The sequence below is a fragment of the Harpegnathos saltator genome, unplaced genomic scaffold (assembly GCF_003227715.2).
Source record: "Harpegnathos saltator strain DR-91 unplaced genomic scaffold, Hsal_v8.6 scaffold390, whole genome shotgun sequence".
Classification (NCBI taxonomy): Eukaryota; Metazoa; Arthropoda; class Insecta; order Hymenoptera; family Formicidae; genus Harpegnathos; species Harpegnathos saltator.
Genome location: NW_020230195.1, coordinates 1 through 23,950, shown reverse-complemented (window position 1 = coordinate 23,950; position 23,950 = coordinate 1). Strand labels below are relative to the sequence as shown.

Sequence of the window (23,950 nt, the reverse complement as noted above, 5' to 3'; positions counted from 1 at the left end):
GGCAATTATGACTGGTCGGGGATGGCACCTACGTACCACTTCCCCGATCTTGTCGAGGACCCTCTTCACTGGGGCGAGCTCCCCGAGACCGGCTTCATTCCTGCGGTAGAGGAGATACACCCCCACCACAGTGATGGGCCCCTAATCGACCGCCACGTACGAGGACCCGTTCTCCCTAAAAGTACAGGGAGGGGTCCCCGCCGCAGGGTTCGCCACCATGGCCACCGAGCCGTCCGGGCTGCCGAACCAGTTCGGACCTGGTACCGGCACCCAGTACGGCTCGGCAATCACCCCCAGCCCGGCGCCCAGCTCAGCCATTCTCTGCAAGCCGAGATCCTGAGCCCGGGCGCCGCGGTCGAGATTGGCCTGTAGGGCCCGGAGTAGCGTGAAGGCTAAGCCTTTCACGCCTCCTCCGGGCTGCCTACTTCCACCTCCTCCTGCGAGACCCCGGGCGGCAACGCCGTTCCGATCTCACAGGAGGAGGCTCTGGCCTCGGTGGCTTCCAGTGCGTGCGTCTCCGCGGAGACATGGGGGGTCCCTACCTTTGTGGCCTCCTCCTCTCGGGAGTACGAGGGGGGACCAACCAGAAGGGGAGTCAGGGGCAGCGCTCCCTCCGACTCCCTTTTATCTACAGTTGTTGGGGGTGTGCCCGGGGGCTCCACCCTCCTTACCTTCGGGTCATCTTCGTCCCTGTGGGCCTCCTCCTTTTCCCCTCTTCTTTTCCTTCTCGGCAAAGGTGCTAGGTCCTCGATGGTCTCCGGTTCCCAATTCAGATGGATGAGATCACCCGTGAGCACACCTTCCTCCTGGACTTCCACCTGTGAGGGGGTCGGAGCCCTTGTAGCTCCTTCTTCCTTCAGTGGAGGGGGGGCCTTTCTCTTCCCTTCCTCGGGCTTAGTGGGATCCGGTTCTCCCCCGGCGGTGGGGGTTCGGGCCTCCCCCCGCTAGTAGTCTCCTTCCCCTTATGCCTCTCTCCCTCTTTCTTCCTTCCCTCCCTTTTCCTCCCGGGAGGGGGTTTGCAGGCAGGCCCTCCGAACTTGTGACCAGAGGGCCTGCCCGCCTCTGCGCACACCAGGCAGCGCACCGCCGCGGTGCACCCCTTGGCGCGGTGGCCGGGGTTACCGCAGCGGTAACAAGTACCACTGCGGTCGATGGCGCTCATGCACCGCTCGCGCACGTGTCCCCGTTCCAAACAACGGAAACATATCGTCGCACGAGCGGGCAGCGCCGTCACCCCGGCGCGGGTCCAGCCTACTGGAACCCGCTCCGCGGCGGCGACCTTAGCGGCCGCCGCCAGTGGACACCGCATCACCATCGCACCTATTCCTCGCTGGGAGATGCTCATCCCGCCAGAGGAAACTTCCTCCGGCGAGCATCCCCCAGCGAGGGCCACGGCGGCCGTCACCTCATCGGCCCCAGTCGTCGCATCCAGGCCGGCTAATCGCAATGCAGCGAATTTAGCCGGTCTCTGGATGCGATAACCAGGGCCTTTCTCCGCCGCCAGCTTGCGGAGTTCCTCCGCAAGCCGGTCGGCGGATGCCCCGACGTTGAGGCCAGGCACCTCCACGAGCATTGCTCCATTCAGGGCCCGGCGGACCCTCAGGGAAGATTTAATCCCCAGATCCGCCGGCCTGATTCGGCGCCTGGCCTCAATCATAAATTCCTCATATTTACCGTCGGGGCACGTGATGGTGACAGCCGCCGAAAGCGGCGGCTTTGGTCTGCCTGTCGCCATTGCCGGTTTCCCCTCCCGGGCTCCTTTTGTTTAGGTGGGGGGGCGGCAGGGGAAGAGGAGGTTCTCCCATCCTTCCCCCGTCTCGCCTTCCTTCCCACCACTTGGGACCACGCGGGCTCAGATGTCCCCTCTGGCTCCTGCTGGGGTTTGGTTGGCCGTCGGATCGCTTCTAAGAGCTCCCTAGCCGGTGTTCCTTTCCCGCTCTCCCGGGCCCTTTTCTCTTCCTCCTTCATTTTCTTGTCCCTCTCCTTTTTCCTCTTGTTCTGCCTCTTCCGTCTCCTTTCTTCTTCCCTCCTTGGATCTCTCCGGGTCCGCCGTTGTCCGTGGTGCCCGGGTGTCCACTTGGGTCGTGGCCGTTGCCGGAGCCGTTGCCACCGCCACAGCCGCCCGGCCCCCTCCACTCGCCGCCATTAGGGAGTCGAGCTCCGCCCTCATTCGGCGGAGTTCCTCCCCGTGGCCGCAAGTATGGGCCGAGACGGCCATGGCGGCGTCCAGCTCCTCCTTAGCTTTGCTTGGCCTCCACGTAGGTGGAGGGGGGTGCTCGGGGGGGTTATTGTCATACGACGGGATCTCCACCCCCACTTCCACATCCTTCCCCTTCGAAGGAGGGGGAGGGGGGGAAGGGTTGGTTTCCCTCCTCCTCTTCTTTTTCTTCCCCCTCCTATCCTCCTTCCTTGTTCTCTCTTCCTCCTCCTCTGCCGACGTGCTTGTTGACGTCGTTGATCCCCCCGCCGCCTCCGCGTACGTCAACTTCCTTCCCCTGGGGAGCAATGAGGGAAGAATGGCGGGGACCGAGGAGGTGGAGGCCTTCATAGCCTCCAACTCCTCGCCCAACTTCCTATTCTCCACGCGCAACTTCTTCAGCTCCATCCGGAGCTCTTCTGCCTCCCTTTTCGTCTCGGAGGCCTCCCCTCCTCTGCAGTCCTGCTCTGCTGTGCGCGCCAGCAGAGTGGCCATCACGGCCTCGGAGGTGGCCACAGCGCGGTTCAATAGTCCCACGAAGGTCCCCTTCAACGTGCGGGACCTCCGTGCGACCAATCGGACCGCGCCCAAGACTCGACCCACCTCCGAGGCTAGTTCGGTCACCCTGGCCTCTCTAAGGAGCGTGATAGTGGCGTTATCGCGGAACACCTCCTCGACCGGGCGCTTGTCCTCAAGGGACCTCAGCATTCCCGTGTCGAGGAGTAACCGGACATCCTCCTCCAGTCTTTGGCTCTCTTCCTCCTTCTTCCTCTCCATTTCCCTTTTCTTCCTTGCCCCCGCCCCTTCCCCAGTGGTGGGTCGCCGACCCGGTCTCTTCTTTACTGGCTCCAGGGCGGGAGACTCCCTCCCGGAGGAGCTGCCGCTTGTGTTGGCGGCCTCCCGCATCCTCTTCCTTCCTCCTCCGCCGGTGTTCTGGCTAAGGGGGGCCGCTTCTGCCCGGTCCCACTCTTGGTCCTGCAGCAGTCCTTCCAAGGCCCTGGAGACAGATTTTACTTCCCTGCGAAAGAATTACGTCGGAGCTTATCACCGGACCGGTGACTCGCCCCGACGCTCCCGCAGCCCCGTCTACCCCCTCCTTAATCTCCTTGCTCTTGGGAGAAGATTTCCCTTCCCCCTGCTTTGAGCAGAGAGGGCCTGGTCTTTTGGCCCCTGGTGCCGCGGTTTTACCCGCGGACACCAGGGACTTGGTGCTCCCACGTTGGATGGCCGCCCGCGTCAGCCTACCCGGCGGGCTCACCGCGCCATCCCCGCGGTCAGGGAGGCGCCGGTTTGAGGACGGTGGTCGGTCCTCGTTAATAGGCGGCCCTCCAGGGGCTGGCTCTCTGGAGTCCGCATGCTCATCCTCCCCGGGGGGAGGGGAGGAGGCTTCCGCCTGGCGGACTTTCTCCACCTCTAAACCCCCCTTCCCTACTAAAAAATCACCCACAAGGGATGGTCGATCCATGGACGGGCTGCTACGCCCGTCCATTAGGACCTTTGAGCCCGAAGGCTCTGAGCCCGAAGGCTTTGGGTTTTTTTTGTTTTAATAAATGAGAGTCCATTCTTGGTCCCACGAGTACGGCGGGAAGTGGGTGTCGACCCCGGGTAGAGCCCCCGCATTACCAGGAGTAAGGCTAGCGTGTCCCCTGGGTTCGCCAGGTGCCCAAGGTGAGAAATCACTAGCGACAGGTCACGCACCTGCCATTCATCGCATAAGCGTGGCATGCCTCAACCGTAGGATTACGTGGTATTTTATAGAGGACCTGCCTCGCGGTCCGGCCGATTAAGGCAAGACCCCCGGCCCCAGAGACATGACCTAGGGTTACGGTGCAGTAGGCTAGGGTCTGCCGGGGATGCCTGAGCCCCCTGTACCAGGATGCCGAAGCACCCTGGCCCCTCGCAATCGTGTCAGGTTATACGTCCTGACAAGTACGGGTTTGCAGTCAGGGTTTTCCTTCCCCTAGAACGGTTGCCTTCACCCGGCTCACGAGCCCGTTCTGCCCACGCTGTAGGGTCCTTTGGATCGCACTGGTACTAGTACCAGTGCGGCCCTCCGGTCCCTATATGAAACTCGGAGGCAGCTGCCCCTCTGAGAGTGAATAAGGACGTTCTTAGTCTGGCCTCTCTCGGTGCAGATCTCTCCGGCATGGTAGAACCTGCCAGGGGCCGAAACCCCCGCCGGCACAGCTCTGCACTTCATCAAGGCACACAAGCCCCCCCACCACGTCAAGGTGGCGTCCACGGGGGGGTTTTGATATTTTACTATGTTTTTCTGTTTAAACACTTTGTATATACTTTCTTATATATTTAAACATCTATAACATCTATGATATCTTTATAACACATCTATAACACAAAACACGTATAACATAACTCATCTGTAACACAACATATTTATAACATGACATATATATCTATAATGTATCTTAACAAATTTATATTGTAACATATTTATAACATATCTTACTTATATTTATTGTAACATTTTGTCAAAATGTACAAAATTGCCATTTTACGTATAAAGCTGTTTTGTTTCAATTAAGTAATAACTCTTTAGCTTCTGCAGATAAATATTTATCTTTTTTTTGGATGTTATCCTTAGACTACTAATTACAAGATCTGATGATATTAGAAGATACTGCGTAATATCTTCATTACTAGTTCGTCGCGACTGCATTCTGCTATGTTGGGCACGAGATTTTCTAAAAATCTTATTGCTTGTTTCTTGCGCTTCTCCCGAGAAGTAGCCAATGAAAAATAACAAAATTATAAAAAATAATATTGTAAAATATTATTTAATTACAATAAAGACAAAAATATACTAAACATTTTAGCACATGACGAAATCGTCAGAATAAAAGGATATAAGTATTACCATCATTAATACAGCCAGTTCACACAATTGACTTTAATCCATTATTTTCATCTGAGTACTGACTTGATATGCTGTCACCTATATCAGGATTTTACGTTAAACTATGGAATTCATAAATAATTCAGCAATATATGTTATATATATATATGCAATACATATACGCAAACTCATTAGTAGAATATATTGATAATGTGTGGATATCAGGCAGGTATAAAATATATCGGGCCACTGCAGATCCTCTCCACTGGCAAAAACTGAGAATTTCGATCTTACATATGTATCTCGGAGGCCTTAAAAGCCTGTATAAACTTTGTCCGATCCAAAAATATTCGACATTTTACAGGTTTTATACGTTTGACAAATTTGCGCGTCCGCCATTTTGAATTAAGGGCCTAATTTAAAAAACGGGCTCGATACGATTGTAGAGCAATTCATCGCGAGTAAATTAAGAAAAAAAAAGCATGGAAATCGGTTAAGAATTACGCCGTCTAGCGATTTTTGTCCACGAAAAGACCCATTTGACCCACTGTGCGCCGGTGCAAAAATCTATGTGTAGGAGCCTTAGTCTCTTCAGCTACGCCGCTTACTCGAAAGAGGTCGTAAAGTTAGTGCTTATGTGCGACGTAGTTGCGTGACTCTAACTTTGTCTCTTAAATTCTCTTAAACAAAGGCGCATTGGCACGAACGGCTCTAGAGTTTTCATCACCTACATACAAGCTATCGAACGCATTATGACTCGTTCGAAAAACGATTTTCTAATCGGCGTCATCTCCTTGTGAGCCTCTCGATCCTCGCGAGGTGTTTTTCGGTGGTTGTACAGGGAACATCGTCACCTGGTGCGATGTTACGGGTACGGAGAAGATACGTTACGTAGACGTATGCTCCTTGTACCCGTTTGTGCTAAAGACGGACGGCTCTTTTCCGCTCGGTCACGGACGTGTACGTGGGCGAAGAATGTTTCGCTTTGATTGGTATAGCTCCAGATTTTGACTTTAGCAGAGTGGAGGGGATCGTGTAGTGCAAAGTGCTCGCTCCGCGTGATCTTCACCCTGTACTCCCATTTCGCGTTCACGGAAAATTATTGTTCGCCCTATGCCGTAGTTGCTGCGAGACATTTTCTCAATCTCCATGCACACATGATAATCCGGCCGATCGAGAATTCGAGGGTATCTGGGTATCCTCTGAATTACGGAAGGCTATAGAGAAGGACTAAAATGTCAGTTCCGTGAGCGAGATATGGAAATATAAGATTTCGCAGTACGACTCAAGTACTCGGTTGGGAGATATGTTCACGGGATATATCAACTGCTTTCTGCAACTTAAGTAGGAGGCTAGCGGATGGCCTGCTGAATGCACCGACGATGAAAAGGCCAAAGAGCGATACCTACGGGAATACGAAAAAACAGAGGGTATTGTTCTCGATAGAAACAACATCGCAGTAAATTCAGGGTTGCGTTCGGTTGTAAAGCTTTGCCTCAATTCGTTCTGGGGTAAATTCGGTCAGCGATCTAATCTGCCGAATACCGAGGTCGTTAAGATGCATGAACATTTCATGTCGCTGCTCACGAGTCCCGAGCATGAAATCATAAACATATTGCCCGTGAACGATGAGGTTTTCTACGTCTCATGGCGATTACGACAAGAGGTACTTGTTCCCTCTGCAACTACAAACGTCATAATAGCTGCCTATATGACGGCACAGGCACGCTTGAAATTGTATGCTTATTTAAAAAATTTAGATTGTAGAGTGTTATATTATGATACTGATTCATGTATATATTTGAGCACCGGTGACACCAACGAGTACGAGCCGCTTACGAGTAATTTCTTGGGCGATATGACGGATGAACTCGAAAGTTATGGTCAAGGTAGCTACATAGAATCCTTTGTATCCGGAGGCCCAAAATGTTATGCCTATGTCGCTCGCACTCCATAAGGTAAAATCCATGAAGTTTGCAAAGTAAAGGGGATAACCTTGAACTTTGAGACTTCGAAATATATCAATTTTAGTAGTATAAAAAACTTATTAGTCACCAATAAAATACCTATCGATGAGAACGAGGAAGAGAAAAAGGAGGATGCGAGAAAAACTTCGATAAATCTACGTTTTAGAGCAATTCGTCGTACAGCGTTTCACGATATTGTAACGAAAGACGAGAGCAAGTCATGCGTGCCGTGCTCCTAAAACGTAGATTCGATGACACAGGTCACTCTGTGCCATACGATTACGTAGTGGTGTAAGAATAGTAGTGGAGCGTGTTCTTTCTCTTCCAAATCTAAATACTTATTTGTAGAGTAAGAAAAATATAAATATAGACGTTTCCCCAAAAGCGACCAACCTGTATATCGTGTATGCACTAGCTCTATAAGAAACTTTTGTGCAAACTGTATGTATATATTCTATTAAAATAAAGCTTTTGCAAAATAAAGAAGAAATAAGTTCTTTTACAAATATATATGTATTTCTATCCTTGTATATGACCCCTGAATCACAATAAAATCTTAGCAAATTATATCGCTAGAAGCAGTCTCTTTCACCCACAAGCGTTCGCTCGTACGAGCTCATTGAACGATTATTAGCTCACAGTTTCACGCAAAGCTAATATCGCTAGCGGCGCTAAAATAAGCTATTCCCGCAGCCGCAAGCGCCACGTGAAAAAGTTTATTCGACGTGGCGCTTCCGCGGATATGAGCTAGCGGGACCGCGTGGCCGCCGCGGAAGGGTCCCCGGCGCGAGTTATAAGCTCATCGCCGTTTCTCCTTTTCTTCAGCATTTATGTAGCTTCACTAGGTAACCGAATCAGTCATTTGGCAAAATGGACGCGCGCTGGAAACATCCTTGGACATCGATCGTTTGCGGCCCTACGGGTTGTAAGAAAACGGTTTCGTAAAGACTTTTCGCTATTTACGCGCGATGGCGGATACACGTTTCAACAGGATCCTATTTTATTATGCCGAGTGGCAAGAGGCTTACCGCCAACTACAGCATGAAGCGGCGAAATCGGGACAATGTGTGATAGAATTTCGAGAAGGCTTATCGCGCCCGGATGATTATTCCAACGATCCACTTGTCGCGAAAATGGTGATAATAGACGATCTCATGAGGGAATCGTCATCGTGCGAAGTAATCGTCGATCTGTTCACGAAGGGTAGTCATCACAAAAACCTCAGTGTTATACTCATTTCGCAAAATCTATTTCATCAAGGACGCGAACAACGAGATATTTCTCTCAACACGAATTACATCGTGGTGTTCAAAAACCCTCGCGATCGTGCTCAGATTCGTCACTTGGCCAGGCAGGTATGTCCGGAAGATTCAAAGTTTTAGAAGAAGCTTACTATGACGTTACATCGTTTCCACATGGGTATTTGTTGCTCGATCTGAAACAATCTACCTCGGATGAGTATCGGTTTTGTACATGCATGTTCCCCACTGATACTACGCATTATGTTTATGTTCGGCGTGGATCCACCAGAAGTTACATATAAAACCCATGCATACGATCATTCTGCGACAGTCTTATCGCCGTAATGGTAGTGAGTGGGGGGAGCAGAGCGAATGCGAAAAAGGGCGATAGAACCGCAAACGCAGCAAAACGGTCCATCGGCGAGAAAAACATCTCTCTTCTGAAGGCGTTGTGCTACTTGACGGAGAAACAACGTGCTGCCTTTCTGCGAGAAGCTGACCGTGATTTCATCAGATGTATTTGCGAGTGCGCCTTCAACACGCTCAAAGGTAACGTACCGCTCGACAGAAGAGAAAAAAATCGCCTATTGCGTTACAAATCAACGTTGCGTCATATCATTGATGATCGCGGTGATTGGAGAAGCAAACAGAGAGCGATAGTGATATATTTTGAGAATCCCAAACGCAAAAAATCGTGGCTTCCACCTAGCGAAGCATCAACATCGACGGCACGGCCAAATCGCTTCGGAAAGAAGACAATGCTCTGCGTTTGGTGGCACCAGAAAGGAATCGTGTACTATGAACTGCTGAAACCGGGCGAAACTGTCAATGGCTACCGACAACAACTGATCAATTTGAACCATGCATTGCTCGAAAAACGGCCAGAATGGGACACGAGACACGAACGAGTAATATTGGAGCACGACAACGCTCCGTGCCATCGCACTTCCATCGTCCAGGACACCATCAAAACGCTGAAATGGGATCTGCACTGCACTCGCCGTATTTGCCAGACTTGGCCCCTTCCGATTATCACTTGTTCCGGTCGATGGCGCATGGCTTGGCTGGGCAACACCTGGCCAATTTCGAAGAAGTGCAAAATTGGTTGGATGAATGGTTTCGGTCCAAAGACGCGTCGTTTTATTGTCGCGGTATTCATGTATTGCCAGAGAAATGGCAAAAATGTGTAGCTAGTGAGGGACGATACTTTGAATAAACCATTTTTTATATTTCTCTTGAAATTTTCCATTTTCCATTGATCAAAAAAACCCGGAAACTTAGTTGCGCACCTAGTAATATGTAGTTAATTATAGTGATCGCATTTTTTTTAACAAAATTAATGAAACATTTGCGTTTTTTTAAATTCACATATACTATTTATTTTGGTACTTTTTGTTGGAGCATAATAACAGGTCTGCTCACAGTTTGCGCTATCTTCCCGATTTCTGAGACAGCAATTTCTCTTACTTTATTGCATCTAATCTCCTCATAATTAAAAAAGATTTTACGTTCTTTAGCATTTATACACTGTTGCATACTTATCGTTAAACGTTAATTTACCGTTCCATTATTGTTTCAAAGTTGTAGCAGGACGTATGAATTATCTAGTGCTGTGTGATTATTGGTATTCATATAGCATACTACATATAGAACAGATAAATAAACAATATTGAAATAATATTTATTTTAAGAATATCATTCAAATCTTACCAAGATTATTATCTCAAGGTGCAAGGTAAGCTTTTGTTAGCATACAGATATCTTTATCCGCGGCATCTTTATCCCTTAACACATACCCCAGACAGCACAATGTCCAAAACTGGGACATAAGACGTCTTTAAGACGTCTTTAAGACGACTTAAAGATGTCTTATTTTCAGACATCTTAAAGACGACTTAAAGATATCTTAAAGACGTCTTATGTCCCAGTTTTGGACATATGTGCGGTCTGGGACGTTACTGTTTTTACATAAGCAAAAAATTAATCTCTGCTCTTGTTTATATTTTATGTAATATATTGCAATGTCATTAGAATTAAGTCCTTTTTATCTTATATGAGAAGATATCAACTACAGTCGGTAACAGATCTCGGTGTCAGATACAGTCATCGAGTACAGCGTAATTAAAAAACGCTTATTTACAACGCGGCACCTATAGTTCTATGTAACTATCTCTATTTCTAAAAAATGTAGTCGCTTCTAGTTTCTATTGTTATATATGGATGAATTTGATATACGATGCTCTTTATTTTTGTCCAAAGAACAACTTAAAAATTTTTGAAAGTAATGAGGAGGAGGGAGGGAATTTCAAAAATTTTTTCAACTTTGCAAAATCTGAATACACAATTGCAAAGAGTATGAAATACACTACAACTTTTATATAAACCATTTTTGCACATGCCTCGTATTTTAAAAAATATATGTTAAAAATAAAAATGGTCTTTTCTTTCGAAGGATAGTTTCATTCCCTCAAACTGGAATTCCGCACGAACAAAAAATAGTTTTGCATTACGGATGAACTACTTTATTTCCATACAAAGTTTCAGAATTTTTTGAATTTTAGTGTTCTCTAACCTTCCTTGTAAGTACAGCAATATTAACACATAATTAGCTAAATATTTTTAAATTTTGTAACATTGAACAATGGGATATATTCAGTGAGGAACAAGGATATATTCAGTGTATATGTTTACATTCTGCTTAACTTAAGTGATTACTTTTCTGCTTAACTTAAATAAGTACTTAAGAGACTTCTCGACTTTTAAACTAACAGTTAAATACGACATCTCAAATTCTCTCTGTATCAAAACAAATTGATTTACATGGGTTGAAATGACTGATATATATATACCATACAGCTATTGTATAATAATGGTATTTTTTCTTACATCTTATATCTCATAACGCATTTCCGACAATAATTACCTTTCCGATATTATTCCGATGATAGTTTCCTATCTCATATTGCTTATTTACGTATTCCCTATTATTTCTCATGGTTCACCGGTATACTATTTTTATACCCTGTAAAATGCATGCATAAGAATAAGAAGTTACCTAAAGCAAGGCGTGAATTAAGACATAATAAAGGCAATCAATCCTTTTTCAGAATTTAAACGTTTTTCAATCTTGGTGATACAAATTATTTGTATTCTTTTATTGATCACGTGCAGTGAATAAACGAACGAGTACTATATTAGTTTTATTTACGTACAATAACTGTTCCATGTATCCTCCTTTCCTTTCTATATAACCAAGATATCTTCGAATTACAGAATTACGAACTTCTTTAACATTGTAAAGATTAACTACTTAAGACGATACTCCGTTAATAATATCAGCAAGTATATCGTTGTTCAATATTGTAAGATGATTGCCTTCGACATGACGGACTTGTACGCTATTTTCGGTAACCTAAGTAACGATTAATTTTATTAATTGTCGACCGTCAATCAATTTTCAAAACTAGAAACTCCATTGATATGTGTCAATGTATTCAGATTACCTTGCTCAAGCCATCATTTTCGTCGGCAGAAGGAAGATAAGAAATTGTGGGTTTTAGTAACAATATAGGCGACTTCAGTGGCTGCAATAAAGACGCATCGTACTCGTGAATTGCGATCAGATGCTTATAGACTGTCGTATAATAAATCTTGTAATTTTCAAGAGAAGTCATTTGTACGGAATCATCTGGAAGACATTCAACGAAAGCATTCCATTTTTTCTCCCACGTATCGTGTTTGGACAATTTTAATAGAATCTATTAACAATTATCATTATTACATATCTTGCATTATAACAATAAACTCTCTTTACACAACGTACCGATGTATTATCGATGGAGTAGAAGTGATCCATGAGGTCTAGGAGAATATTATTCTGAAATTTCTGAAGATTTGTGAAAGGGAAATATTGTTTTTTCATAGTTTTCAAATAATCGGGTGCGCCGTCGATTAATATTAATTGTCCTGTGAAATTTTTCGCCTCCAACAGTCTCGTTATCTCGATAGCAATTAATGCCCCATATGAATATCCAACTATTATGAATTCTATAGAATCTTCCATCTTTGATATTATATATTGGGTGAGTGCAAAAGTTCGTGCGGAGTTTCAATAGATGGAGTTATAAGCGTCGTAAAGTGTTGTCATTAATACTTCCATCTACATATTATATAACGTTGGAAAGGTGACGTCTTCAGCTGTTATTAAAAAAAAAATCATTTGTTTTCATACAAACTGCTTCGAGAAATATCACTTTAAAAATGAGTATCGATAAGGTGCATTTACGGCATGTTATGCTTTACGAGTTTCGGAAGGGAATAAACGTTGCCGCAGCCGTAAAAAACATTCAGGATGTTTATCAGGATGAAGCACCAGCTAAACGAACTGTGGAAAAATGGTTTGCTAAATTTCGGCGCGGAGAATTTAACCTTGAAGACGAGCCACGCTCTGGTCGACCTTCTGACATTGATGACGATGTTTTGCGTACTTTAGTGCTCAATAATCCGCGAATTTCAACAGAAGAAGTTGCTACAGCACTAAACGTTGACGGATCAACCGCTTTTCGGCGTTTAAAAAAGATGGGATTCGATTTGAAGCTCGATATAGGGATGCCCCATTTGCTGACCGAGAAGAACAAAATCAAGCGAATTTCTGCAGCCGTTTCTTTACTCGGGAGTAGAATAGTAAGGCCGGTTCTAACCCAGAAACGCTGAGGGGGGCGCGGGGAAGCGGGGAACTCATGGCGCGGGGTATGACGTCGCGCGGGAAAGGAGAACTCATGGTGAGACGTCACGCAGGATAGCGACTGTGACGTCACGCATACGTCACGAGAAAAAAAATGTATTGTAATGTAGATAGAATCGAACCCGAACGCTCGCGGTTACTGCCCAATGCTCCAAAGCTCTTAGACCACCGTTGCCTGTTGCTATTAGACGTCTAAGTAAAGGTTCTTAAAGTAGGCATGATGACGTCACGAGAGAAAAACTGTCGAGATTACTGCTAAACTCGAACCCGGGCCCCGCGGTTACTATCCTATGCTCCAAAGCTCCTAGATCACCGTCGCCTGTTGCTATTAGACGTCTAGTGAAGGTTCTTAGAGTGGGCATTATGACGTCATGAGAGAAAAAATAAGTCGAAACTAGGTCAGACTCAAATCCCCTTCGTTTACTGCGCCATATCGAACGTCTATCGAACGTCTATCGAACGTCTATCGAACGTCTATCGAACATCTATTGAACGTCAATCGAACATCTCTCGAACGTCTAATAAGCATCATACCTCAAATAAAGAAATACTTTTATCAACGCAATTACCATATAAAATTCTAAGAAAGGGGATAAGGGAAAGAAACATCTGCACATTTGAAATAATGATTATTAGATTTATTATATAGTGTCATACAATTTTCTTCGAGACCACCAATTGAAAATATTTAGTACATTCTGTAATGCACAATTTTTCATATGATTATTACATCGAAAAGTATTGGGTGAGTGCAAAAGTTCATGCGGAGTTTGTGAGTAAAAGTCACACAGTGATTAGGCAAACAAAAATCTTTATTCAATCAATGATATATTCTCCATCGTTTTCTATAATCTTTTCCCAACGTTCTGGCAGCATACGGATGCCTCGATCATAAAAACTGCGCAGTTTAGATTCGAAGAACGAAGAGACGCCGTTTTTTAAGGCCTCCAAAGAGTCAAAGTTTTTTCCATTTAAATAATTTTGCAATGACCGGAATAAGTGATAGTCAGATGGTGCGATATCAGGAGAATACGGTGGATGCGTTAAGACATCCCATTTCAGGCTCTTCAGTTTGCGCAGCGTCTTTTTCGAAACGTGTGGTCTGGCGTTGTCGTGATGAAAGACGACTCCCTTGCGATTTGACAAAATCGGACGTTTCTCTTTTATTTCTCGATTCAGATTGGTTAATTGGCGACAGTACTTGTCCGAATCAATCGTTTCGCCAGCGGGGAGAAGCTCGAAATAGATTATGCCCTTGCAATCCCACCAAACAGAGAGCATCACCTTCATCGGTTGCAAACTGGCCTTTGGCATTGCGTCACCATGCTCACCTGATTGTTTCCATGTCCGTTTGCGCTGAACATTGTTGTAGAGGACCCATTTCTCATCGCCCGTCACTAGTCGATCCAAAAACGACTCGTTATTGAGCCGCCCGAGTAAAGAAACGGCTGCAGAAATTCGCTTGATTTTGTTCTTCTCGGTCAGCAAATGGGGCACCCATATATCGAGCTTCAAATCGAATCCCATCTTTTTTAAACGCCGAAAAGCGGTTGATCGGTCAACGTTTAGTGCTGTAGCAACTTCTTCTGTTGAAATTCGCGGATTATTGAGCACTAAAGTACGCAAAACATCGTCATCAATGTCAGAAGGTCGACCAGAGCGTGGCTCGTCTTCAAGGTTAAATTCTCCTCGCCGAAATTTAGCAAACCATTTTTCCATACTTCGTTTAGCTGGTGCTTCATCCTGATAAACATCCTGAATGTTTTTTACGGCTGCGGCAACGTTTATTCCCTTCCGAAACTCGTAAAGCATAACATGCCGTAAATACACCTTATCGATACTCATTTTTAAAGTGATATTTCTCGAAGCAGTTTGTATGAAAACAAATGATTTTTTTTTTAATAACAGCTGAAGACGTCACCTTTCCAACGTTATATAATATGTAGATGGAAGTATTAATGATAACACTTTACGACGCTTATAACTCCATCTATTGAAACTCCGCACGAACTTTTGCACTCACCCAATATTATTCAATTTTTGCAGGGAAGGCATATCGTCGTAATCGATGTCCATGGTCTTAATGATCACGCTGCTTCTCGCATTGTCATCCAGAAGTTGTAACAACCATTTCCGCTTCTCATGTCCCTTCACATACACAAATTGAGATGCATCGTCTTCAAGTTTGTCATACATATCACCCGCCACAGCTGCAGTAACCAGATGTTTAGCTCTGGAGTATTTGACGGTTCCATCTTCCCATCGTAATCCATGATGATTAGCAGTTAACCAGTAGGCCCTCGATTTGTCCGATCTTATGAGCAGATGCCATGGCATCGGACTCGTGAAGATGTAGTACGAAAGAATAGTTCCGTTCTTCAGTATCGCCGCTTCTTTTACAATAAATCTCTCTCCAACCATGAATCCTTGCAAGTCGACAAATGTCGGAGCATCCATGGCGAAATATTCTTCGACACGTCTAGGAGAGAATGCCGTTTATAGCACTTTGTTTCGTGTATTATACTTTTCTCGTACATACTTTCTGATGTTAGTTGAGTTTGCGCACTATGTTGGTTAGCGGGCTGTATTCAACTACACGATCATGCAGGATGAGACAATATGCGGTAGTATTCACCGGTATATTCTCCTTACACTCAAATTCTATCCGCACATCCACAGTGGCACTCTTGACGGACTCATTTTGACGCGAACAATCGATAACCACGAAAGGACCTAGCCGCCGAAAGTCGGTAATTGCTAACCATACCTCAGCACTGTCGCATCCATAATACGATTTACGAAAACGTCTATACATATCGTAAAGTATGGCGCATTTATTTTTTGCAAAGTCTAAATTCATGTCATCGTACGGATAACACTCTGAATTCAAATAGAGCTTCACATTGATCAATTTGCAGTTATCGAAACGAGTTATATTTTCCGACATTACATTCTTCCGACCAGTCTGCAGCGCAAAGATAACATATCGAGGCTTCTCTAGATTAGTAGCAGTTTTGATGGTCCACAGATGTTTGGTCGTGCTTTGCAGTAGAGGAAATTCATACAGATCCCACGAGCGGAAACTCATATTCAGGTATCGTCCGTTCTCCAAAGTTTTCAGCATGGAAAGTTTATTGATATCGTTCAAGATTACGTGAGGCATTTGCCATTGTATCTTGAATAGCTCAATCTTAGGATCCAACGCTGAAGATCCTAGTAGACTGTTGTTGTCGCTGCGCGATCGTAATAGAATCAATTCGTGACGCGCGTTAATCACGATACGCTTGTAGTCTTCACAGAATCCTAGCAACACGCTGAGTGGTACGCAAAAGTTGAAGTATCCATCCGGCGAAATAGTGTCAGTCGCATCCCACGCAGCATTTTTCATGACAGCATTTTCGTCCGAAGACATCGATACATAGTTTTTGAGCGTTGAAGTTATTCCCACGTTTTTGTTACGATCAATCTCCACACCATCCAGTTCATAACGAATCTCATCAAACATGAATGCAACGCAATTATATCCCAACGTTACAGTTGCACCATCGACTGCAACTTGTTTCGTCACCTTCCCCTCGACATAGAGATAACTCTCGCATGGCAATATGTATAAATCCTACTGCTGTATGGGTATTCGTATCTCGTCGCTATATCCAAACGTTGTATTAGCGTATGGGTTGTACGTATGTGTCTCAATCTTGACGATGCGCTCGTCAAAGACCGGTTCACTTTCAATTTTCAAAATGTCAATCATCTTTCTCAATCGTTTCGTACGATGAATCCCAGAGATTTCAAAAATTCAACGTTCAACGCGCTGAGTTTCTTTCGAACGAGAGATTTTGTACCGTTAATCGCGTGTCTCGTAAAAGGTATATTTCCAGCTTGTTTCTCCTGTTCTATTTGATTCACCACAAGCATTTCATAGATTGTGTTTATGATCGTCGCCGTCGTACATGCAATCTAATGGTAATCTCTTCTCCTCGAAAATCGAGCGATTGTCCTTCTTGATCAACGACACGCACCGTTAAATCTGTAATACTCCGTGCGATGATTGGAAGGTAAATGACATGTGCCGGCGTTTCCGATATCTTATATCCTGGTGGCACCTTAGGCGAGAATTCATGTATCGTATGTACACGCATACTGTTACTGTACGCACTACTGACAACGCTGCATTCTATACGAATGATATTAACATTGACATCTTAATCGATGCATCCGATTCGTACCATCGATGCGGTTCTAATACACGACTCGATGAGAATCCTAAAAGCGAGCCAATGTTGTTTGGCTTGCTAAAATTTATTCTATAAGCACATTTTATTTCACTCTTCATCGTATTATTATTGACATGAATTATTATAGGATATTCATTCGCGTCATCTTTATATGGATTATTTTTGGAACGTACTGTTTTTTGAGCATGTGAAATTGCATTTTTTAAATATTCGTATATAGCGCGCAATTCGTACGATCCTTCAGGAATCGTAATTTCTTCATCGTTAGCACCATAGTAAAATTTATTATTCGACGAATTTACATTTGGTATCGTATTGTATGTTTTGAAATCCGTTAAACCAAGCTCGTAATCACCATCGCTCAAATCTATAGCGGGAAAGTAGCTCACCGTAAGGGTGCTACTGTTCCCAGTCAACGTAAGCGTTAGCGACATGTTCGCAAACTGCCAAGCGAATACTGACTGCTGCGAGCGGAATGTTGTCATTTAAATCCACATCGATCCTCTACCGTTTGGAGAAACTGTAAACACAATTGTCCGCATATGCTCTGACTGTAATGTTGATAAGACGTACGATTGTATACAATTTTCACTACATCTCTCTCAAGGTATCGAATCAATTCCTTGGGCGGTCGAAGATTACCAAAACTATCAAAATATACTGCATGATTTCCTCTTTTCGCATATGCCACCCAGTGTGTACCCGGTCCCTCTGCGTTGTCTAAATTTACAATACCACTCTCGTTTTGACGTACTCCATCTATCGGTAAGGCGTCACGCATGAAAACACCTCGAAAGAAAGATATACGCATACGCCTCGCTAGTCTTTCCAACTGTACGTTAGTCATTGCACCCATGGGTAATTTTAGTGTCTCTTTGACGTTTCTTTTTTTCTTTTTTCTGTAGCGCCTTTCCCGCGCTTATACGGAGCAAGATAGATTCCGCGACCTTTCATAGCGCGATGATGACGTTTTAATTCTTCCAGCTGACGTTGCGCGGCTTTGCCATCATTCACCGCTTTTGCGACACCCGCCGCTCCACCGACTAGTGAACCGAGAACTCCTAGTAATGGCAGAACTGGTAAAATACCACCCCGTTTTGCTATCGGAAGTGCTCGTTTTCGGATTGCTTTCTTGGACGACTTCTTTTTCTTCATGCCCATACCGATTTTCGTTTTAACTTTCATGGTAGCCCAAACGATGGCAGCAGCCGCTCTCTCGCCTAGAGTTGAATCTTTCGAAGTTATGCGTTTCCACGCTTTTACAGCGAGAATCTTATCCGCCGCGTGTCGATCAGTGAGACTGTTACTACGTGAATAGGTCATATCGTGCTCACGACACGCCGCGTCCAATGAATTAATGCCTCGATCGCCTCTGGCCAATCGTTTTGCCAAGCGAGTTCCAGGACCGTAAAATTGATATCCGGGAATGTGTAGTTCGATAGGAAGCGCATTTATCGCGCGATTCAACAGACCGCTGCTGACTTTGACTTTTGTCGAAGGCATTCACTACAGTCCCGGATCAGCGGTGCCGGACCATCGATATGCGTTCGCTGCCACGGACGATTGTAATGTTCCAAACATCGACGATACTGCTGAACCTCTGGATCGACTCTTATATGTTCAGGGAGTCTGTCCCACAAATCGCCAATATACTTTGCAAAATCGCGTAACAAAACAATCTTCGGTATGTATTTCAACTGTTCGGAGGTTAGCTCTCGAATATCATGAGTATCTGTCAAAAGGAGCAACATTTTCTAAACTGAGCGTTTCCAAGATCGGCGCGTCTATATATATAGTTCAATCGCAACGATCCGTTAACATAATCAATTTTGTGACGTGGGGAAACATGCGATTCGTGAAGCAACCGACATCGATACGTGTGACAAATTTCGACAATCGAACGCAATCAATGATTGGACAAGAGGCGCGCAGGCATGGAAACATGCTTCCGAACACCATACGCGGCATCATATGCGGTCCCTCGAATTGCGGCAAGACGAATGTTCTCATCAGCTTGCTGGAAAGTCTGCACGGTCTGCGTTTCGAGAACTTGTACGTGTACTCAAAATCGTTGCAACAACCTAAATATCGCTACTTGGAAAATTTGTTGAAACCGATAGATGAAATTGGATACTTTACATTCTCCGATAACAGCGACGTGATTCCAACGACCGAAGCGTCCAAAAATTCTATTTTTATCTTTGACGATGTGGCATGTGACAAGCAAGATACCATAAGAGAATACTTTGCCATGGGTCGTCATTCGAACGTTGACTGTTTCTATCTCTGTCAAACGTACGCAAAAATACTCAAGCATCTTATACGAGACAATGCAAATTTTCTGATTCTCTTTAAACAGGATGGTACCAATTTGAAACATGTGTACAACGATCATGTGAATACCGACATGTCATATGAAGATTTCAGTGCATTGTGTCGCAAATGTTGGGAGGATAAATATGGTTTCACAGTGATTGATAAGGACAGCTCAATGACCAACGGACGATATAGGAAACGATTTAACGACTTTGCTGTGCTGTGAGATGCTCAATCGTCGTTGCAACCTCAACGTGGTAACATCTTCAACGTCCACGAGACAAATATATCAATGATGAATAGTAGCATGAAGATTGAGAATCGTGGAAAGGTAGCGGAAGAGATTGCGAAAACGAGCGAATCGATCCGCAAGAAGTATCGCGCTTTGAAAACCGGTAGAATTATTGAGAATGCTGCATTGGAGAGACACTTTAAACCTATTATTGAACCTCTCAAGCAAATCGCGGGAAGCAGCGCTAATGTGGAAAGTAACGTTGATGTTAAAACTGCTCCACTATCAATGAGTACAAGCGAAGAAACAAAGAGTATAATATTAAAACCCGAAAAAAAGATAAAGCGTAAGGCGAAACTTTCACCAGCCGCATTGACTCCGCTGAAACGGAAACTATTCAATGATCCTTCGATAGTTTCTACATCGAAGCTCTACAATATGAGGAACCACATGAATCTTCACCGATCAACAATCTACTCACTGATGATGATGATGATGATGAGAATGTTTTCGAAACCCCCGATAAACCGGTAATGACATCCGTTATACGTCAGTTGCGAACGTACAAAGGACAACAAACTTTACATGATCATTTTGGTCCGTTGGGTCAAAAATATATGGGGGCTGTGCTAAGTAGTAGAAAAGATAACACTATAGATTATGTTTACGGTGTACGTCTTAGTAACGATGGAGCAATGCTCGGTGATAAACGTGTCGATGTGGACAGAGACGATAATATAATCATAGGCGGAACAGGATACATTGGAACACCCGGTCTTTACGAGCTAATATTCAAAAGAATCCCCGACGATTCTGTGTACACCGAGGCTGATATGCAAAAATACAAAAGTATACTATTGGCGACGAATGCTCACAGACGCGGGTACCTCCCGCAAAATCCGATACTCGGTAACAAGGGACACAAATATAAACATATAATCGCGCCCCTAGTATCACATGCGTCGAGCGATAAAGTGGCCGGAAAAGGTTTATATGCATCTCAAGCTATGATGACCTTAAATGACAACAATATCGATTACGTGCATTGGGATGATCCCAACGAGCTGGTGGATCGTTTGCGATTGCTTGACGCTTCGCGCCAAGCCGGCAACAACGCTCATGACAACGAAATTTTATCGATTATCGAAGAACTCCGCGAAGCTGGTCTTATTATAAATTAAACAACGCTGCACTGACACGAGTCAGTCAGTCAGTCAATCGTCAGCCAGTCGAGAGCATCGACACAGCTTGCTCCGAAATGTCGACGCATAAGTTTGGAGTATTGCCAGACAGCAATAGTTCTCCGATCGAAGCGCATCAATGGAATGAACATGTTGAAGATTACATACATGAAAATGCTCTTTGTTTAAACGCTGCCAAAGTTTTCGACGCAAAGTCGCGCAAGATACAACATGTAGCGCAACCTGAAGCCGATAGTGACGTTGCAACCAAACAATACGTGGAAGAATGTGTTGCAGGTGTCAGATATCATTTAAACAACGTTGCAACCAAACGATATGTACATGAAAATGCCCTTTGTCTAACCGCCAATAGTAAAGGTCGTGATGGCAAATGTTTCGATGCAAAAATGTATGCGATACATAATGTACCGCAGCCGGAAGCCTTCAATGACGCTGCGCACAAATATTATGTGGATGAGAGTATAAAGTCTGTAAAACTTATGTTGCATGAAAGTAACGTTGAGAAGAAACAGTATATCGATGAGAATATAAATGCTGTAAAGCTTCTACTGCATGAGAGTAACATTGAGATGAAGCAGTATGTAGATGAGAATGTTAAAAAATTGAAGGATTGGCTGGAAGACTACCGGAAAAAAAACATACAGAGCATAAATAGCATTCATGAGAACATAGACCAAATTTTAGACTGGACACGCTCAGAGATAAAGAAATCAGCGGAAATATAAAAGTAGAATATATTTTTACCTGTGTGTCCCCTTCGCTTTCGAACTCGAAAAGTTAAGTTAAGTTGGGTTTTGTTACAACGAATTGGAGATCGCAGGGAAGAGAAAAGAGGTGGGGAGAAAGGAATATACAACATTTTTATAAAATAAATTCACATTTTATTTTTGAAGTTACATTCGTAGTTTCGCAAACACTCGTAGCATTCTGCGTTTGTTATAATCTCGTGTATAATTTCATTTAAATGAATCGTAGTCAATTCACGAAATACAATATTAAAATATGTGTCTAAAATTGTAAATTTTCATTTGCCGTCGTACATTTTCCTCGATTTCGCGATATTTATCAACGAGCGTCCGTTTTACGAAATCTTCGTTTACACCTTCCTTCGTGAGATTAAGTTCTATTTCGCCTACTAAAATATATTTGCAATTACTCACAAGAGCGGCAACCGCTTGTAATATTCGTATCTAGCATCGATACATTTTGTGACAGTTTGCAGACCACCGAGAGATGTTTCTGCATTATAATATTCTCCGTATACAGCTTACGCTTCTTCAGCGGCGGTTGCTTCAGATGCGTAGACTCCTCCGATGTCTTCTTCGCAGGTCCGCTCTCGTCCAGCATTTTCCCTCGCTGACTCACTATTACAGCTCGTGCACCATACGCTGAGGTAAAGTTGATGCTGATATTGTTGATGATGATAGAGGTTGGTGTATTCTTATTTTCCCCACACAAATAAGAATTTGCAGAGGGTATAATATCTTTAAACTTCTCCACGTATTCAAATCAAGGAGAATTCCTGAAGACGTGTTCCCCATGATCCTGATCGTTGGCTCAAATGGACCCATGTCGTAAGTGGTGCGCAATCCAACCTGCATCCTCTTAGTGTCTGAATTGTGAGCGCGTACGTCGTACATAGAAGCATGTTACGGTCGTTTCCCACTTCTGTAGAGAGACTGCTCGTCTTCTTCGACGTCTTCTGAGAGCGGTATCCACGTTAGCGCCGAACATTTTCTTCCAAGAACTTGTTAATAACTTGTAATAACGAGAATAGCTATGCTGCAAGTAGGACAACGAAGCTTGAATGCTTCGCCAGTCTCAACACCGTATGTTTTTCCCCGTAGAGAATAGAGAAAGTAGTGGGGATGGTGATGCGCAGACGTAAAAGGTCTACAACTACTTATCTTTTCAAAATGATAAGATATAGTTTTTATATTTACTTAGAATGGAGAGATAGACTACTGTATCAATACCATAATTTTAGACTGGACACGCTCAGAGATAAAGAAATCAGGGAAATTTAAAAGTAGAATATTATAGTTAAATTGACATATAGTATCAATATAGCGAGAGACGGATCATCACAAGCTGCAATGGCGAAGTAATCATCAAAATTTAACAAAAAGAAGAAAAGTTCAGAGAAGCAGCTCATCGGTAACGAAAAGCATCGGTGGAGGAGTTGCACGCTCCAGCGAGAAGATATTTTCCCCGTAGACGCGTCATAGTGCGCGGATACGATGATCTTTGGCAAGCTGACTTGGTAGAGATGCGTCCTTACTCGCGATTCAATAGAGGCTACCACTATATACTCACTATTATCGATGTGTGGAGCAAATATGCGTGGGCTGTACCGATGAAGAGCAAGAGCGGTAAAGAAGCAGTGGCAGTGTTCGCCAGGATATTTCAAGAATCTGGAAGATGTCCGAAAAATTTGCAAACGGACCAGGGAAAAGAATTTTATAATGCGGATCTGCAGAAACTCCTTAAAAAACACGGTATCAATCATTATTCTACGTACTCGGTAATGAAGCATCTGTTGTGGAACGATTCAACCGCACGTTAAAGAACGACATGTGGAAAATGTTTACGTTGAATGGAACATACAAATGGATCGACTCGTTACCACACCTTATCATGGAGTACAACACACGGAAACATCGAACTATCGGCATGCGTCCTATCGATGTGACACCCGAAATCGCTGATAAGCTCCTACACACAGTCTACAACAACGTAAAGATCGCTGCGCCTGCGAGATTCAAAGTGGGGTGATCTGGTACGCGTGAGCAAATTCAAAACCATCTTTGAAAAAGGCTATACACCGAATTGGACAACCGAAGTGTTTAAAATCGTCAAAGTGCAGACAACTAATCCAGCGACTATCTGCTCGAGGATTCTCGCGGAAAGTCTATTGCCGGAGGATTTTACGAATACGAACTGCATCCGCTGCTAATCC

At 44.4% G+C, this 23,950-nt stretch overlaps 3 protein-coding genes across 3 annotated transcripts; 1 reads left to right on the top strand and 2 right to left on the bottom strand.

Moving 5' to 3' along the window:
* Positions 1 to 401: 401 nt before the first annotated feature.
* On the bottom strand, positions 402 to 3,553 carry LOC112589060 (uncharacterized). Its single transcript, XM_025300924.1, has 3 exons — positions 3,456 to 3,553; positions 2,528 to 3,215; positions 402 to 818 (listed from the first exon to the last, which is right to left on the bottom strand). Exons 1-3 carry the CDS (start codon positions 3,551 to 3,553, stop codon positions 402 to 404), a joined length of 1,203 nt encoding a protein of 400 aa, XP_025156709.1.
* An 8,016-nt stretch (positions 3,554 to 11,569) lies between these two features.
* Positions 11,570 to 11,962, bottom strand: LOC112589059 (uncharacterized). The gene is made up of 2 exons (XM_025300923.1): positions 11,763 to 11,962; positions 11,570 to 11,671 (listed from the first exon to the last, which is right to left on the bottom strand). The coding sequence occupies exons 1-2, from the start codon at positions 11,931 to 11,933 to the stop codon at positions 11,570 to 11,572; spliced, it is 273 nt and encodes a 90-aa protein (XP_025156708.1). The 5' UTR covers positions 11,934 to 11,962.
* Positions 11,963 to 23,260: 11,298 nt separating this feature from the next.
* LOC112589065 (uncharacterized) lies at positions 23,261 to 23,727 on the top strand (the record flags this gene model as incomplete). The annotated part of the gene is made up of 2 exons (XM_025300928.1): positions 23,261 to 23,515; positions 23,560 to 23,727. Coding segments are annotated over exons 1-2 (423 nt in total), but the record flags the coding sequence as incomplete, so codon positions are not given.
* Positions 23,728 to 23,950: the final 223 nt, after the last annotated feature.

Coding starts and splice junctions, on each gene's coding strand:
- LOC112589060 (XM_025300924.1), bottom strand. CDS start 3,553: ATGCGGACTCCAGAGAGCCAGCCCCTGGAGGGCCGCCTATTAACGAGG. Junction 3,216..3,455: donor CTGACCGCGGGGATGGCGCG/GTGAGCCCGCCG, acceptor ATTCTTTCGCAG/GGAAGTAAAATCTGTCTCCA. Junction 819..2,527: donor TGAAGGCCTCCACCTCCTCG/GTCCCCGCCATT, acceptor ACCCCCTCACAG/GTGGAAGTCCAGGAGGAAGG.
- LOC112589059 (XM_025300923.1), bottom strand. CDS start 11,933: ATGACTTCTCTTGAAAATTACAAGATTTATTATACGACAGTCTATAAG. Junction 11,672..11,762: donor AAAATGATGGCTTGAGCAAG/GTAATCTGAATA, acceptor ATCGTTACTTAG/GTTACCGAAAATAGCGTACA.